The sequence below is a fragment of the Rhodnius prolixus genome, unplaced genomic scaffold, assembly GCF_049639745.1.
Source record: "Rhodnius prolixus isolate KJV_2025 unplaced genomic scaffold, Rpr scaffold_2, whole genome shotgun sequence".
In the NCBI taxonomy this organism is placed as follows: Eukaryota; Metazoa; Arthropoda; class Insecta; order Hemiptera; family Reduviidae; genus Rhodnius; species Rhodnius prolixus.
Window position 1 is genome coordinate 12,053,386 of NW_027411592.1, and position 16,010 is coordinate 12,069,395.

The 16,010-nt window shown below is 31.3% G+C and overlaps 2 protein-coding genes across 6 annotated transcripts; both read left to right on the forward strand.

The window, feature by feature from the left end:
• The first annotated feature begins 162 nt into the window (after positions 1–162).
• mtDNA-helicase (mitochondrial DNA helicase) lies at positions 163–9,193 on the forward strand. 4 transcript variants are annotated; one of them, XM_074117857.1, is made up of 10 exons: positions 166–669; positions 737–951; positions 2,806–3,076; positions 4,052–4,196; positions 4,402–4,558; positions 4,677–4,826; positions 6,259–6,447; positions 6,871–6,974; positions 7,399–7,621; positions 8,064–9,193. In XM_074117857.1, the coding sequence occupies exons 1-10, from the start codon at positions 393–395 to the stop codon at positions 8,151–8,153; spliced, it is 1,821 nt and encodes a 606-aa protein (XP_073973958.1). In that variant the 5' UTR covers positions 166–392; the 3' UTR covers positions 8,154–9,193. The 4 variants fall into 4 exon arrangements, with proteins under 4 accessions (XP_073973961.1, XP_073973958.1, XP_073973959.1 ...); XM_074117858.1 differs by having other exon boundaries at positions 167–669; positions 763–951; XM_074117859.1 differs by having other exon boundaries at positions 446–669; positions 766–951.
• Positions 9,194–10,716: 1,523 nt separating this feature from the next.
• LOC141448962 (protein FAM50 homolog) lies at positions 10,717–15,782 on the forward strand. 2 transcript variants are annotated; one of them, XM_074117881.1, is made up of 7 exons: positions 10,717–10,872; positions 11,149–11,347; positions 11,425–11,589; positions 12,160–12,339; positions 13,041–13,143; positions 13,326–13,480; positions 13,611–15,782. In XM_074117881.1, exons 2-7 carry the CDS (start codon positions 11,168–11,170, stop codon positions 13,827–13,829), a joined length of 1,002 nt encoding a protein of 333 aa, XP_073973982.1. In that variant the 5' UTR covers positions 10,717–10,872; positions 11,149–11,167; the 3' UTR covers positions 13,830–15,782. The 2 variants fall into 2 exon arrangements, with proteins under 2 accessions (XP_073973982.1, XP_073973983.1); XM_074117882.1 differs by having other exon boundaries at positions 10,779–10,803.
• Positions 15,783–16,010: the final 228 nt, after the last annotated feature.

Here is a 16,010-nt window from a genome sequence, read left to right on the forward strand (position 1 = left end):
CTTAAAGGTTAATAAAGTTACACGAGTAATACAGCCATCATATGCATAAATCTATTATTTTTTTAAAAATAATTTAAAAATCGATGTTGCAATCTTTAGATATAGTACCTCAATCTGTTTCAAAATCATTGAAGGAGGTTATTTTTTTTACCCAAAGTTAAAAAGGCGGCATTGTGTTTTTATTTTTGTAATATAGTACTAAAATGGTTTCCAATAAAGTTAATAATACAGTAGTTTCCAGTGAGAATTTCGGAAATTTATGTTAGAAGTAAACTTTTTTTTCATTAAGAATTGATTTATAAGGTTATGAAGTCGTTTATTAATGAGTTATTAAATATTGCATGGTTTATCCCAGAATTAAGTAGGGGTAAATCTTCAATTTATAATCTGGCATGGTTTTAATGATAAGGTACTCATATCTACAATTCGCTCAAAGTAGGGTGAAACTGAGATTGCATCCTCGTGTCCAGTTTTTGAGAAAATCAACTTCAGAAAGTAAACAAGTAATAAACACCAATTTTGATTTGCCTCAGTTTGTTTCTGTAACACACATGAAACGGCACTTTAATAAAAAAAATATAAATTATGTTGATGGTTTCACCTGTTTATCTTTGGATTGTTCCTATTGTGGTCTTAAGAATTCCACTATATTTATCAATAAGACATCAGGTAAGAAATTTAATTTAGTAACTTCAGATTAAATTTATTTCAATGTATTTAAATTTCACTTAATTAGGGTATTTTCTGTGCAATACATGCAAGAAGTCAGGATCATGGAACACTTTGGAGTCTGTCCTTGGGTATCCAGAGAAGCTCATTTCATTGCCTGTAGACGAAAGTATTTCTTCTGGTAAAGATAAATGGTCACGAATATCCAAACATATTCATCCATTTACTAGTTTATCTGAAAGAGGGAAAGCAGATTTACTAAAAACTATATTAGAATTTCAGGTATGACAGCATTTTTTAATACTAAATAAATAGTTAAATTGCTATGTTTGCTAGTTGCCTCCTTCCACGACACCTAATTGGCGATTACTTTACTTACTTACTAGTTAATTTGCTACTAAATTATTTATGCTCCTTTATGGAAGTTAGTAGTAATGTGTACCTTATAAGAGAAGGAGTGTGTAAGTGATGAGTATTAGAGGAGGTCGAAATAATCATCACTCATAGTTTTACTAAGTTCACAATTTACGAGTATTACAAATATTCAAACAGTCTCTCTTTTTTTTACACTTTTTTATTCAGTCAGGAAAAAATATTGAATGATTGAAAAATGGGAGAATTGATTAGAAGAGGTTATAACTAATTAGTTTTGCGTGCCCATTAAGTAAAATAGTAATATTCAAGTTTAGTGTTGAGTGACGAAATGCCAAATTCACCTACCCCCTGGCTCTCTTAGATGACATTATTCATAAATTGTACGTCATCTTTATAGAGTGCACATTGTGTATGTAAATGATAATGTAGATTGAGTTAAATTTATCTAGAGTTAGCTAACACATGTAGTTTTACTATCAGCTACTTGAGATATTCTGTGTTCTTTGTGAATGATTAGGGTGTAGGTTGTGCTGATCTTTGTTACTCTTGGATACCGCTAAAATACCAAATTTCCTGACGAGTAGCTAGCTAAGTTTCTTAGGGTATAAGTAATAAATGATTGGAAATTTGCTCCGTTGAGTGCGCGGTGGACTTACAAGCCAGACTCAGATCCTGGGTTTAATTCCAGGTGTGCCGCCCTTTGATTTTCTCTTCCTTGGTGCCTCTAAGCTCACTTAAGGGTTGTTTGTAAGGAGAGGATCACTTTTCAGAGGCCGCGAGTGCACTGAGAAGGATTTTTGTTTGAAAGATCTTAGTAGTTAAGCGCCTTGAATTAGAAAAAAAAAATAATAATCTCTTAGTCTTACCAGTGAAAATCCAGTGTAAGTTGCTTCTGTAACACACATGAAACGGCACATGAAAGTTATAGGTAATAACTTTAATTGTAAACTTTTGAGTATCTTCATAAAAATGTCTCATGAAAAAAAATATTTTTATAAAATTTAAATACATTACATCCGCCAATTTACTCTTTATTTTTCAGGCGGGGCGTAACATCCAACCACTAACTAGGTATCGCGGACGGGGGCGGAAGCTCATACTTTGCTTTAAACAGTTTTTTCTAACAAATAAAAAGTAGTCAATTCGCGGGATTCGAACTGGGGATCTCCCACTTACAAAGCCTCACTCTTGACCACTAGACCAACTCCTCCCCCATTTAGATCAGTATTATAAGAGTACTAGGCAACTTTTCTTGTGTTTGAGAGCTGGGCAGCTAAGCACAAGTTTTGTTCAGTACGGCAGCGGTCTGATTCAATTCTGCTGCAATGGGAGTTGAGGTTTCAACTGAATTTTATTTCTCGTAGTATGTTTGAAGACAATCAACTTTGGTTCAAAAACAATATTTGTTCGTCAGGAGCTGTAAATAGCATATGTAGTCACTTGTAAATATAGTACTGTGTTGGCGCTGCTACAACTAAATCCGCACCGTGTAAGTTCACTGTTGCAATCTCCTAGCGGTATTGTCAGTGGAGATGCAATCTTAAAAGTCGTCTCGTTTGAGTTGTAGATTTGTAAAATTGTCTTGCACCATTTTTGTTATATGTAACTTATACAATAAATATTGTAAAATATTAGGAAAAAAAAGAGTTTTCAACTTAGTATTAATTTCCAACGAAAGTCTGTTTTTATTGTAGATTAACTTTCCAGAAAGTAAAAAATATATTTTAAAAAAATGTTCTAAAATGAATCAATTTTTTCCAGAACTTTCCTTTGACAAAATTAAATTGTTTGGATTTACATGTTGACATAAAACATAATTATATATACATTCCTCTGAAGAATAATGATGACATTGTTGGATACAAAATGATAACAAAAGATGGTGAGGAAAACACATTTCCACCCAATTCTGCGTGTGGAATAGTAACAACAAAACGATCTTCAAAAGCAGCAGTTATTGTTCATAACATAAAAGATTTTCTCACACTCTTATTGTACAATTTAAGTGAAAATATTGTATGTCTTCCCCATGGTAAGCCCATTTTAATTTTAAGCCGTACTATAAAGAATTATTTTATTTTTAACTTCTTAAAGAAGCAAATGTTCTCTTACTCTTCTGCTCAAAATTAGCCACTTTATTTTTTAAACAGAATTCATTTTATAGCAAAAATTGGTGTACATATTTCATTTAAAATTAATTTGAAGAAAAGTAGAGAGTGCATTTAGTTTTTAATCCTTCTCTTTATGTTTCTTACCTCTAGCCTTTATTCATATGAGACTGATAAATCCAAAAGAAAATATTTTTAATTTAACCAATTATAATGGTCCCTCCATTTTGTTGTGATGATCTGTATTCAAAAATCACTATTCCATATTCATCACCCCTTTATAATCTATCTTTATGAAATCCAACAGAGAACAATTCGATCAGATTTTGACAATGGAAGGAGGGGAAGCCAGCGTTATGAAGTCACGATTTAGGGGGCAGTCCACATCTCCATGTCAAGAAATCTCTGTCTATATAAAGATAAAGAGACTGTTTGACATCCAGGTGGTACCCCAGATCCTCATCCTAAGGAAAAAGGGTAATAAGTAATGGGCACTAATTCAAGGGCTGCTGCCATCAAGAGAGAACCGCGATGAAGAAAACGATTTGAATAATTGGAAATTCTTGGGATGAGCAGAAAATGGTACTTTTTCCCTTCCTACTTCTTTCTAAAATAAGTTTTAATAGTGAGAAAATACTATTGTTTCTACCCTTTTTTATTAAATTAATTCATTCATTTTTTGAAAATCAAAGTACAGCCTAATTTTGAGCAGGAATATATTTATCTTTCGTTAATCAGTTACTATTACAAACGAACTGGTAACTGTATATTGCAAATGTTTTGTGGAAATTGCTATTAATCTTAAAATTAAACTTTAAATTTAATTACAATTTTTCGGAAGTCTCTTTAAAATTGTCTAATCCATTAAATTATTTAATCTACATTAAATAAAATTTTAGGCGAACAAAAACTACCGCAGTCGATTTTGCCTTTATTGGAAAACTACGATAGGTTGGTACTTTGGCTTGGAAGTAACACTGCATCATGGGACAGCGCTAGAGTATTCGCTCGTAAACTTCAAAGTAATCGCTGTTTTCTTGTTAGGTAATATCTTTTACAATCTATGTATGTATATTATTGCCTTTAATGAAGACTTTCTAAATGTTTTAGGAAACAAAATTTGATTTCATAAAACATCATTAAGTAGTTAATGTTTAGACGGTCTATCAGTTAAATCCTGGGCTGCCTTCTAATTTTTTATTTTAAGTAAATACTTTAGAGTTTTACATTTTTCTGTTAAATCAAATAGTCCTTTAGAAGAGCAAACAAGTGTTTATGCAGCACACTTAAAGAAGAAGGATGTTTTAAACATCATTAGTACAGCGCCTTCCGTTTCTCATCCAAGTATTATTACATTCAACGACATCAGAGAAGATATAGCTGCAGAACTTCACAATGCTGACAAGGTATTTAGTTTAGACTAAACTAAGCTCGTATTTAATATTAATCTTCATAAAGCTGAACTTCTTGTTGATAAAATTTGCCTATAACGTTTCAATTTTGTAAAATATCAACATACTTCAGGTATCAGGAGTCAAATGGCAGCGATTTCCTACTTTGAACACTATTCTTAAAGGGCATCGAAGAGGTGAACTAACAATTTTGACTGGACCTACTGGAAGTGGTAAAACTACATTCATGAGCGAATATTCTTTAGATCTTGCTATTCAGAAGGTAATCAGATATATGAAATAAAAATAAACTTTCATTTTTGATTTGTTAAGGTCTATCGCTCTCTTTTAATTTTAAATATGTTGTACTTTGTTTTGATCTCAATTCAGAGAATCCCTATTCAAACCACTTTTCAAGTGAACAAAGAAATTGTCACCAAAGATGTTTGAATAGCCTTTGTCCTCGCGATCTCCTGGACATCTAATGATAGTTATTATGTTATTCACATGTCCTCACACTAATGATTATTTTCTCTATTTATAGCTTTTAATTTGTCACTGAAAAACAGTTATAAATATTCATTTTTTTTTTAATGCTTTAAAAAGCGGATATCTCACATGTTGAGGAATGCTTTGTTCTACCAAAATGAGACATATTCGTCGACATAAAAACTTGGTCTCGCTATTTAAACTCTCAATTCTAATATTAAAGTAGTTAAGTGCCATTAGACTGAAAAAGTAACCATTTAATATTAACTTTCTCATTGGTCTTTTTTTCTTCTATCGCTTACATTAGACCGTAAAAAGGTCTTGCAGAGTTAGCTTCTTGATTATTATTAATTTTATTCATTTATTTTTTGCTCATCAACTGAAATTTTATTTTTTGTTTTAATTTAACGCGCATCATCATCTGACTTCATTGGCACCTGGAGTTTTTTTTTCAGCCTCCGGAAAGTTTTCTATTGTTTAAGAAAACATTGTCCATCTCTAAAAAGTAGCAGTAAAAAGCTCTTAAAGAGTGAATATTTAAGGGCTAGCCGCTGGTTTCGATTGTTTTAATGTTTTTTATTATTTCATTTTCCAAAATTTATTTGTAGTGCTTCGACGATGGTGGTTAAAGGCGCAAACCATCGAGGTAATTAATGGTTTTATGGGTATAGTATTCGAACCCTGATGATAACCTGGGTTCACTTAAATTTAATTATGTAAGAAATTTATAGCACGAAGTAAGATTACTATCCGCCTCTGTCTGAAGATGCCTTCGTATCTATTAATTTCGGAAATAAAGATTGCCATGAACAGTAGATGCACTTTTACTCCTTACATTACTACATTAATACGTTATACGTAGTTATTTGATACAGTGCTAATAAAAACAGATTTTTCTTACGTCATTTTTTTGTCATCGCTGTTTCGAGCTTTTGTCCTTCTTCAGTGGGTAATTCAAATTAAACTACTTTTATTCTTTCTACTAATTCGCTAATTTTACAGTGCTAGAATCAAATTAAGATTCGTCAATACATAAGATGTTATTGAGTTGTTATTTATGGAAATAGTTGTTACCACTTTAGATTATACATTCTAAAGATTAGTGAAGGCCAGAAATCTATCGATTAGAACTTAATAAATGCTATCACAGGGAAAATACTGATATTAAAAATAACTATTTAATTTTACTTTTAACAAGGCATATGAAGTTTTCGCGTTTCTTGCAGGTAACAACACTCTGGGGGAGTTTTGAAATTCGTAATCAGCGACTTGCCAAAACGATGTTGCAACAAATGGTATGTCAACCGTTAGAGAAAAATTTAACTAAATTTGATTCTTGGGCAGATCTTTTTGAACAGTTGCCCATATATTTCATGACATTTCACGGTCAACAAGAACTTACGACCGTGATGGAAGTAAGTAATGTTTGTAAGATCATGTATTATTTAAGTTATAGATCATGTTCTTAATTAATACTTAATAATTTCTCAATTTCAAGTACTTTTTAATCTTTACGAATAAATAAAAAATATGCAACCGTTTCCGGATAAAAGTAGAAAATGCGAATAGTCTCTTAACTTATAGACACTAAGCTAAAGTCAGTATCTACTGAAACCTGCACTGTTCTCTAAAACATCCTCTGTAATTTTTAAAATTTGATATTGCAGCCGTAAAAGTGATATCTGAACTACAATATATTCTTTTACATAAATCTAATGCATGATTTCTATTGATGTGTGTTTTAAGTGAAGCTATAAAAATCTTCTCTTGATAATCAAGATTTAATTATAATCAAGCTAATTGTAGGTTGATATGTAAATAATTTTTTGCTGTTTTAGGCGGTAAGACATGCAACCTATGTTCATGACGTTTCTCATGTAATTGTAGATAATGTTCAGTTTATGTTGGGTTTGTCTTCTAGGGAGGCTGGATTTTTAGACAGGTAATTGTTAATGTAAATAGACATAAAAATATATAAAATCTAAATTCTTCAGTAATCTATAAGTATCGTGTACTCATATATTCAAAATGTTTCTTACTTAGACTTAAACAAAAGTTGTGAATTAAATGCTACTGCAGTTTTAAGAACATATTTCATTCATCAAAATTAACAAAAACTTTTTTTATAAACCATTCCGATTCTCATTTGTCATATTGTTATATATAAATTGTCAGCCCGAGTTTCTTTCAGTGACCTGCCGGTCGCCAGACAGTGTCCTCTCATTACATACAACACCGTCCATCACCGATAAGAGAGCTGAAAGAAGCTCCTAGTAGGAGAAAACGTAAAAACTAGTACCTAGATTCGATCAATCCAGTTCGCTAAACAATGAGATAATGCTTCCCCTAATGACTTTATTATTTAGATTTTCAAGACAAGATCAACTTATTGGTGCGTTTCGTAATTTCGCTACAGTTTATAACTGTCATGTGACTTTAGTGATTCATCCTCGTAAAGAACGAGATGATGAGCCACTTACGGCCAACTCTATATTTGGCGGGGCCAAGGCGTCACAAGAAGCAGATAATGTACTTATTATTCAGAACAAAACTAACCAGTCTTCTCTGAAGATGAAAAAATATTTACAGGTAAATAAAAATAGATTGTTCCTTAAAAACAAATTTTGATTTATGTTGATAATGTTTGGAAATTCAGACGTTGTTGTTTGCAATTAATTAACTTAATTTAGGTAGTTTTAAATAGATGCATAAAGATTATTTCTTAATTCAGTAAACAAATTCCACTCCGTAAATACATGTATGTATAATCAGGCATAAAATGTGTTATTCCCTTCAGTTTTATATTCAGTTACTCAGATATTAGTATCTTTAGAATGTGATGCTGATTTTTCTTATTCTTATACTTTATTGTTTAAATAATTACTAGCGAATTAAAATATTAAAATTAAAAATTTGCAGCTATCGTATAAATTAGCACGCAAGTTGTAAAGTAATGCCAATTTTTTTCAGGCTGGGTTCACGTCCAACTTCCAAATTTGGGGTTGTAACCTGTTCTTTTTATTTTTTACAGATAGCCAAGAATCGATTTTCTGGAGATCTAGGAATGATGTCTCTTGATTTTAACAGGAATTCCCTCAGTTTCAGTAACAAAGAGGAATAAAGAAAGAGGAATTGTAAATAGTTCAAGAGCGAAGCCTAGGTTTTCATGTCAGAGGCTGGAAGTGCTACAGTTGAATGAATAAGTGATAGAGAGTGATGATCAAGAAAAATAATGGTTATTTATTTTTCGAAATACGAGGAATTTAAAAAGTTATTCACAAAAAATTAAACAAAAAACTTCCATAATTTACTATTTAAGATCAGTACTAATCGAACGTTCAAGGCAACATATTTTGCGGGCCACCTCTAGTTTGACTCGGAATACAATGTGTCCAGAACACTTGTAATTTATTTCTTCATTTGGATGTAAGGCGCTTACCAAAATAATAAAAAAAAACGGTAAATCTTGAATTCCAAAAACAGTAAGTTTTTATAAAAATATTAATATCTGCCCTCGACTGATCTGCAATTAAACACACTATATTTTCAAATATTTATATTTAGAGAAAACTGCTGTGTAACATTGCAACAGATCTATGTAGTTTATTGGTGAGGTACTTGAAGGGTAGATGAGCGGCTAAAAGTGAAAGCCAAAGTGACCTCTTTCATTTCTCCCTTATACCTCCGGTGCCGCTGTAAACAGAATGACGGCATATTAAATATGACTATGTAGCCAGTAATTTGACTTCCAACATCTCGACCAGTACATACGCAACACTCGGGGCTGACAATGGCTCTTCTTGCTCTCGAGGATAATCAAAGAGACTGACTGGAATTTTTAAGGCAAATTTTAGAATCTAAAATAGACTCTTTGAGATGAGGGAGCTGCAAGATAAAGTTGTTTTCGTTTTTAGTTAGTACCCACAGTTCGAAATCCGCCAAATCCCTTGCTTGAGGGGGCTGTATCTACTACCTGTTCCCTTGACTGCGCCCATGATTGGTACAAAATAAAACGGCTGTGAATTTATGAGTATTGAAAACAAATTACTTTTATTTGACTGAATATTTTGTATAAAATAAATATTTGTGAAATTATGTTTGTGACATTTTGAAAACCGTTGTTAACCAAAAACAAAAATATATAAATATTTATGGACAATATTATTTTCTGCAAACGATGGCTATTGAATGCAACCTTTTATTTCTCTCATTTTTTTTGTGATGCAAAATAAATCCGATGCAACACAACCCACACACTTATATTTTTAAACATCTCTACTTTACATATATTTAATTTAATTTTACTTTCCAGTTCTACATAAATTAAATTTTCATTTTATAAAAATTAGTACATATTTTTTAATTTACCTCATTTACTATTTTAAAAAGACGTCATCTGAATGTATTCCTAGTGAAACAGGGTTTTCAGTTGTAATGGTTTCAATAATGTGGCACATCAGAATGATAATAAAATATGGGTTGTATATTTCATATTTATCGTTCAGATAGTTCGCTCAAAAATCTGCGTAGAACGAAATGGGCATTAATACTTGGAAACGATTTACCTTATTCACCCTTCATCCCTTTAGAAGGAGATATGGAATAACTAAGTTCTTTGTCACTGAGCACCGAGAAAGAGGTGTGTAGTGAACCCGCTCTCTTTGGCATTATAGAATATACGGTATCTTGGGAGCTGATGGTTCGAAAATCGAGGAAATTGGAACTAGGTATTTGGGTCACAAGCTATTCACTTGGGGCCTATAGTGGCATCTCAGACCATACAGGCAGAAAATAGGAAAATTGGAACGTGCGTCCTACTTAATCTAACAGGAAATTTCAGTATCAGTAATCTTAATCCTATATGCTAACCAAATGTCATTTAGGCGCTGATTGCATACATGTGTTATAGCTCAATACTAGTTTGGAAATGCTTCTGAAAACTCAATAAATCCGTCTGAGGAGTCACATTTTTGTGGGTGTAGAGGTGTGTTGGCGTAGACATTTTTTTGGGGATAACAATAGGGTTGTCATTAAAGCTTGGAAAGAGTATGAAAGTAAAGTTACATAAGATCTAGTTTTCCCTAGGGCTGAAGCAGACGTAGATTATTACGGGCTATAAGGGAAGAGAAATGAGCTATCTTTGTAAAAGTAGGCTAATTATACTGGCGGGTCAGAGTTACTAGGTTTTGGAAAATGATATACCCTTTTAAAAGAATTCCATTAGAATATAAGACCATATTTGCCCATTTTAAGAAAGTGCATTAAGGGATACAACGGTTTGCGCATATAATATGAAGATTTCTTGCATTTTTCGCAAAAGTGGCTTATACAATGTACAGATAACTTACATTCATCATACAGCAAGATGTACTGAATCTTTTTAATAGCAGTAAGAAGTGGTGTGTTTTTCGTAGAATTTATTCAATTTAATTTAACAATTTTTTCTTTCTTTATTGAATGAGTTTTCAAAACAGGCATTCTAAGGAGATTTAATTGTTAAGTAATTGTTTATTTTATTGGTGGTATATTTTTTTATATTAAAAATTGATAAAAATAGCAGTCCCCTCCCCCCGGCGCATTGACGTCTGTGGCCATTAGCGCCCGCAGTCTTACAGTAAGGAATATTTGCGACTTATCAAATTCAAATAAATGTAAAAGCGATTACAATTTTTAGAACATCGAATGTTTAGTAATAATCGAACAGTGTGTAGTGGAAGAATAAATGCAAAAGTTAAACTTCGTTGAGTTGTGAGGAGGTTATAATTGCAGAGGTTAATAGCACATTTGTTTACAAATTAAAAGTTTGTTAAATAGGTTCTAGTAGTGGTATTCATTTGTTGGTCAGTATGCATACGATAGATTATAATTATTATTATTTTATGTCAATAACATTTAGACTGCTATGTTTTTAAACATGAAATATAATTTTACTTTATTGTTACTTAAAATGGCAAAAAACATGGTAGTATAGTAATAGTTATGAAAGTCCACCTAGAAAATTAACCATCCAACAAATTGGAAGAGAACCTCGAATTCATCAACTTTATTCTATCAAGTTGTTCTACTGCTTATTAATTAAGGAAGAGGACTGTATTGAAAATTGTCATCTTTTGCAGGTATAGCAGCACTAAGAAAATGGCCCACTATAAAGGTGCAGCTAGTGAAGCTGGCAGAGCGATGCAGCTTCTCAAGAAGAGAGAACAAGCCCAGATGGAAATCGAATTTAGAAAGAAAAAAATTGAAGAAGATCTAAAAATATCTAACATAGAAAATAAGTTCGCTGCACATTATGATGCCGTTGAACAGCAGCTTAAAGTAAGTTTATGTTACTCATTTTTATATTCCTAATGAGTTATGAAAGTGTAATACACCAGAAGTTTACAATTTTTTAGACTTCTACAATAGGGCTCGTTACTCTCGATGAAATGAAAGCAAAACAAGAGAATATCGTAAAGGAACGTGAGAGAAAATTAGCTCAGAAACAGGCTGAAAGAGAAAGAGAGCAACAAAGACAACTTGAAGCTAAACAGGCGGAAAAAAATAGACAGATACAACAGGTAACTCATTTAAGGATCTATTTCCCATTTAGAAGAAATGTACTGACAGACTTTGAAGTAGGTAGTTATTTTAATTATAAAATTTTGTGTCAGCCAAGCAACCAAGTCGTAAGATTGTAAGTATATAAAAATATACTCTCGTATATAAGTATATCTCGAAAACGAGATTTATTAGTCAGCATTAACAAGTAATATCGCGATAAAGTCGTATTCAGTTTTCACTCCTATCAGATGTCGCATACTACCAATAAAAAATGACTGTTATAACGTTATGAGATTATAACTACTTACTACTAGTTATTGATCCTGTTGTTGAGCAATTATCCTGCTGTCTACCTGCAAGATCATCGTGCTTCTTCTCACGTTGCAAGAATTGTAATACAATTCCAATAATGTGCCCCGAAATAACGGACAGTTTTTACTACCTACATTTGGTATGCTGTTTATACTCTTAAATTTGTTAGGATGGAACGAATAATGTACTTCGTTCAGAAGTACTCCGTAAAATCGATTCAGTTTTATACTGCGGTACTGTTAGGAATTATAGAAACGAGAATTATTCTTTCGCAGATTCAGTCTCTCTCTTTTTCATTAAATGGTGATAATGAAGAAGATGAAAATGAAGATGAAGAAGAGGAAATTTGTATACCGACAAAGAAAATTAGAAAAAATCCTGATGTTGATACAAGTTTCTTACCTGATAGAGAACGTGAAGAGCAAGAGACAAGACTCCGAGAAGAATTAAGACAGGTAATTTACTAATTACTAAAACTATTTTTTTTTTACTTTGGATTTGTTTTGGAAGCTATCTCCAACGATTTTATTCATTTCTTTTTTGTTATTGCCCCTTTTAGATGCCTTTCACTTTTATTTGAAGCATTTCTCCCAGAAAATTTAATTAAAAGTATAATTCAAAATTTAAATAACATCACTTTAATAAAACCGCGATTTTACAGAACACCTTCCTGAAGTTTCTCGAAAACAACTTTATATTTCCATTAAACTTTTCGTTCTATTTTATTGTAGCAATCACTTTTGTTTGAAATTCCGGAAGAAAATAATTTACGTTTTTAGGGGCGATAAGTGATATTTGAAAACAAACTTCTAAATTGGACGGTGCGATGTAAGGTGGTAGGAAGAATACTAATAACTTTCTCTCCCCAAAAGAATATTTCCAACTCTGCCCAACTAGATGAACATGGAGTAAAAGGATAACTAAATTTAATTTAAAATTATTAGAATATTTGTCAGATCGGAAATAGTAACATTAAGACACGTTTATTTAGTTTAGTTAATTAATTTAGTAATTTGATAGTTAATTTAGTTCTTTAAATTCCTCTGCGTGTTTACGACTCGTCAAGATAGGTAAGGTTAACAATTATCCAGATTTTTGCATAGCACAAAAAGAAAAAAATGTGGATTCAGTTATTAATTTTCTGTTAAATGTGTAGGAATGGGCTGCTAAACAAAGTTCTCTCAAGGAAGAAGACATCGACATTACTTTTAGTTACTGGGATGGCTCAGGACACAGAAAAACTGTAAGAATGAAAAAAGGTAGATTATTAATTTTGTCTTTAAGCTTAAAATTTTTTATTAGCTGCAAAATTGTTTTATCTAATGTTGTAAGGAACTGATATTGTACACAAGTTAATGAGTTTTATTTTGCAAAACCAGCAGTTCTTACGTGGTTTTTAAATTGTACTATTTTGTCGGCTTATCAATCTCTATGGTTTCAGGTAATTCAATTTATCAATTCCTACAAAGATGTCTTGAAGTTTTGCGAAGAGAGTTTAGTGAGTTGAAAACAGTAACTGCCGATCAGCTCATGTACGTGAAAGAGGATCTCATTTTACCTCATCATTATACATTTTATGACTTTATTGTTACAAAGGTATTTTTTTTTTTTTAAAGTGCTTGCAAAATCATAACATTATAGTATCGTCGTCTATGCTGTCTGCTTTATATCAAACAATATGGTTTTTTAATGTAATTAAAGTAAAAAATAATTTTTTTATCTACAGGCACGTGGCAAAAGCGGTCCTCTTTTCATGTTTGATGCACATGATGATATAAGAATGGTAAATGACGCAACCGTTGAAAAAGAAGATTCTCACGCTGGTAAAGTACTTCTGAGGTCGTGGTATGAAAGAAATAAACATATCTTCCCTGCAAGTCGATGGGAGCCGTTCGATCCTACAAAGTCCTATGATAAATACACAATCAAAGATAAAAAGAAGTAAAAGTAAATAATATAAATACACAATCAAAGATAAAAAGAATTAAAAGTAAATAATATAAATATACAATCGAAGATAAAAAGAAGTAAAAGTAAATAATAATGAAGTATAATTTTTTTACCTAATTTTACAAAGTATTTTTTATACTTAAATATTAGTTTTAAAAATTGATTTTTTTTCAGTATTTATCTCGCATTTAATGAATTATTCCAAAAATAAGTTCTAAATCATTTTACTTCCTTCTATAAATTTGTAATGAACGATCCTTCAGATTTCCGTATAATATCAATAAAAATTTACAAATATACATTCAAGTTGGTCACAAGAGTACCCAGATTATTTCATCAAGACCTCTTCAGTTTGCTCTTAAATACTATTCCCACTTCTTTTTGTGGTTCTACTTATGCTGCTATGACATGAAAAGACAAATTGCTCTAGAATTTTCATATTAAATTTTCTGGAAATATCTTCGAGATCTCCAAAGTATAGGTATAGCGGTTTTTACAAATTGGTGTATGTGTGATCTGCATAATTTAAAGATTGAAAATCACGGAAAGTTCAGATTTAAGCTTCGACTCATCTATGACCGGTAGTAAGCTTTTAGACAAAATTAACCAATCTACTTAACTATTTTTTTTTTCTCAAAAACAGTTCTGACTGTCTTTCTTTAAAATTGGTGTTAATCCTCATCTTGTGTACTTAAACTCGGAACATATCTAGGAAATTCCACATCAGACAGTTTGTAGCAGAGGTGAAGTAGCGCTTTCCTCTAACGTGTAATTGAATTGTACGTGAGCCTCATTGCCTGTATAAATGTTAATAAAAATGAAATGATGAAGTAAATCTCCAAATTTTAAGAATGTCAGTTAAACGGAAATGCCAATTTCTCTGTAAATTTTGTAGTTTTTAACCATTTATTCCCACCAATTAAACTTTCATGAAAATTTTATTACATAGGTTGCAGTAAGAAAAATTCGTGTGCGTTCGCTCCCGAAATTTCGTTGTAGATTTTATAGGAGCCGGTTTTGTATTATTTCAGTTGAAAGGATTGGGTTTTGCAGTAGATTCAAACTAATCAATATTACTTGCCAACTACCGTTTTCTATTACCGTGGCGAGCTCTGATGTTTTTTGTTTCATTTAAGTTGAATTTATTTAGTAAATTATTTATATTACTTTCTTCTCTTTTTAAAAATAAGTTATTGTGAAGGTGCAGTTTTTATATTAAGAACACATTTTGAATTTCCCGGAGCATGGAAAAGAGTTTTCCATAGTGGCATGAATATCATATGTATTTTTTGTAAGGTCAGGTTATTAGAAAACATAAAATATCGTTAAAAGTGGCTCCTATGATTTTATCTAAACTTATACAGTTCTTATAAACCCATAAATTTACAAGTTTTACTTGAAAACTTCAATTTAGGATACTTCTAAGAGAGGGGTGTGAGGTTCCTTTAAAAATGATAAGAATCAAATTTTAGTTAAACGTTAGAAGTTTCAAGAAAATGGCTGTAAACATAAATTTATGAATTCTGTTATAAATAAAAATTTGTAAGTCCATATTTTGAGGCCATTAATGTTTATTCTATTTTTAAAAATAGAAGTTATTATTAATTATTACAAATACTCAGATGGCTATTTTCACCATAAGAGGCCTGAGGCGTGAGAACAACCAGTATAGACATTTCACTTAGCACAGTACCTGTGTGTTGGTTTTTAGAATGAAATTGTTGTCTAATAACACTTTTTGAACACACATGAAGAAAACAGTTAATCATAAGTGTTAATGTAAAAGAAATTAAAAATATTCAAATTTTACCTATAATTATCATGTCAGCCTTTCTAGCTGCAAGGCTTAACATTCAATCATCTAAAATTGTCATTCTTTAAATAAAAAAAAGGTACCTGAATATTGTATAATAGCTAAAGTGTGAAAAATAAAGCTAATAAACAATAATGGTTATGTATTTCCCTGTGCTTTATATTTTTAGAGATGAAGCAAGTTTCCAAAATGGTTTTACAAATTTTATAATTACAAGTGTGAAAGCTGTACGAATGCATTCAATTTCTCTTCACAGCTTAACAAATTCTAGTCTCGAAAATCATACAATTTAGTATGGTTGATTAATGCTTAAAATTCTTGAATTTCAACAACAAGAAAAATAACGTTTATGCATAGCAGAAT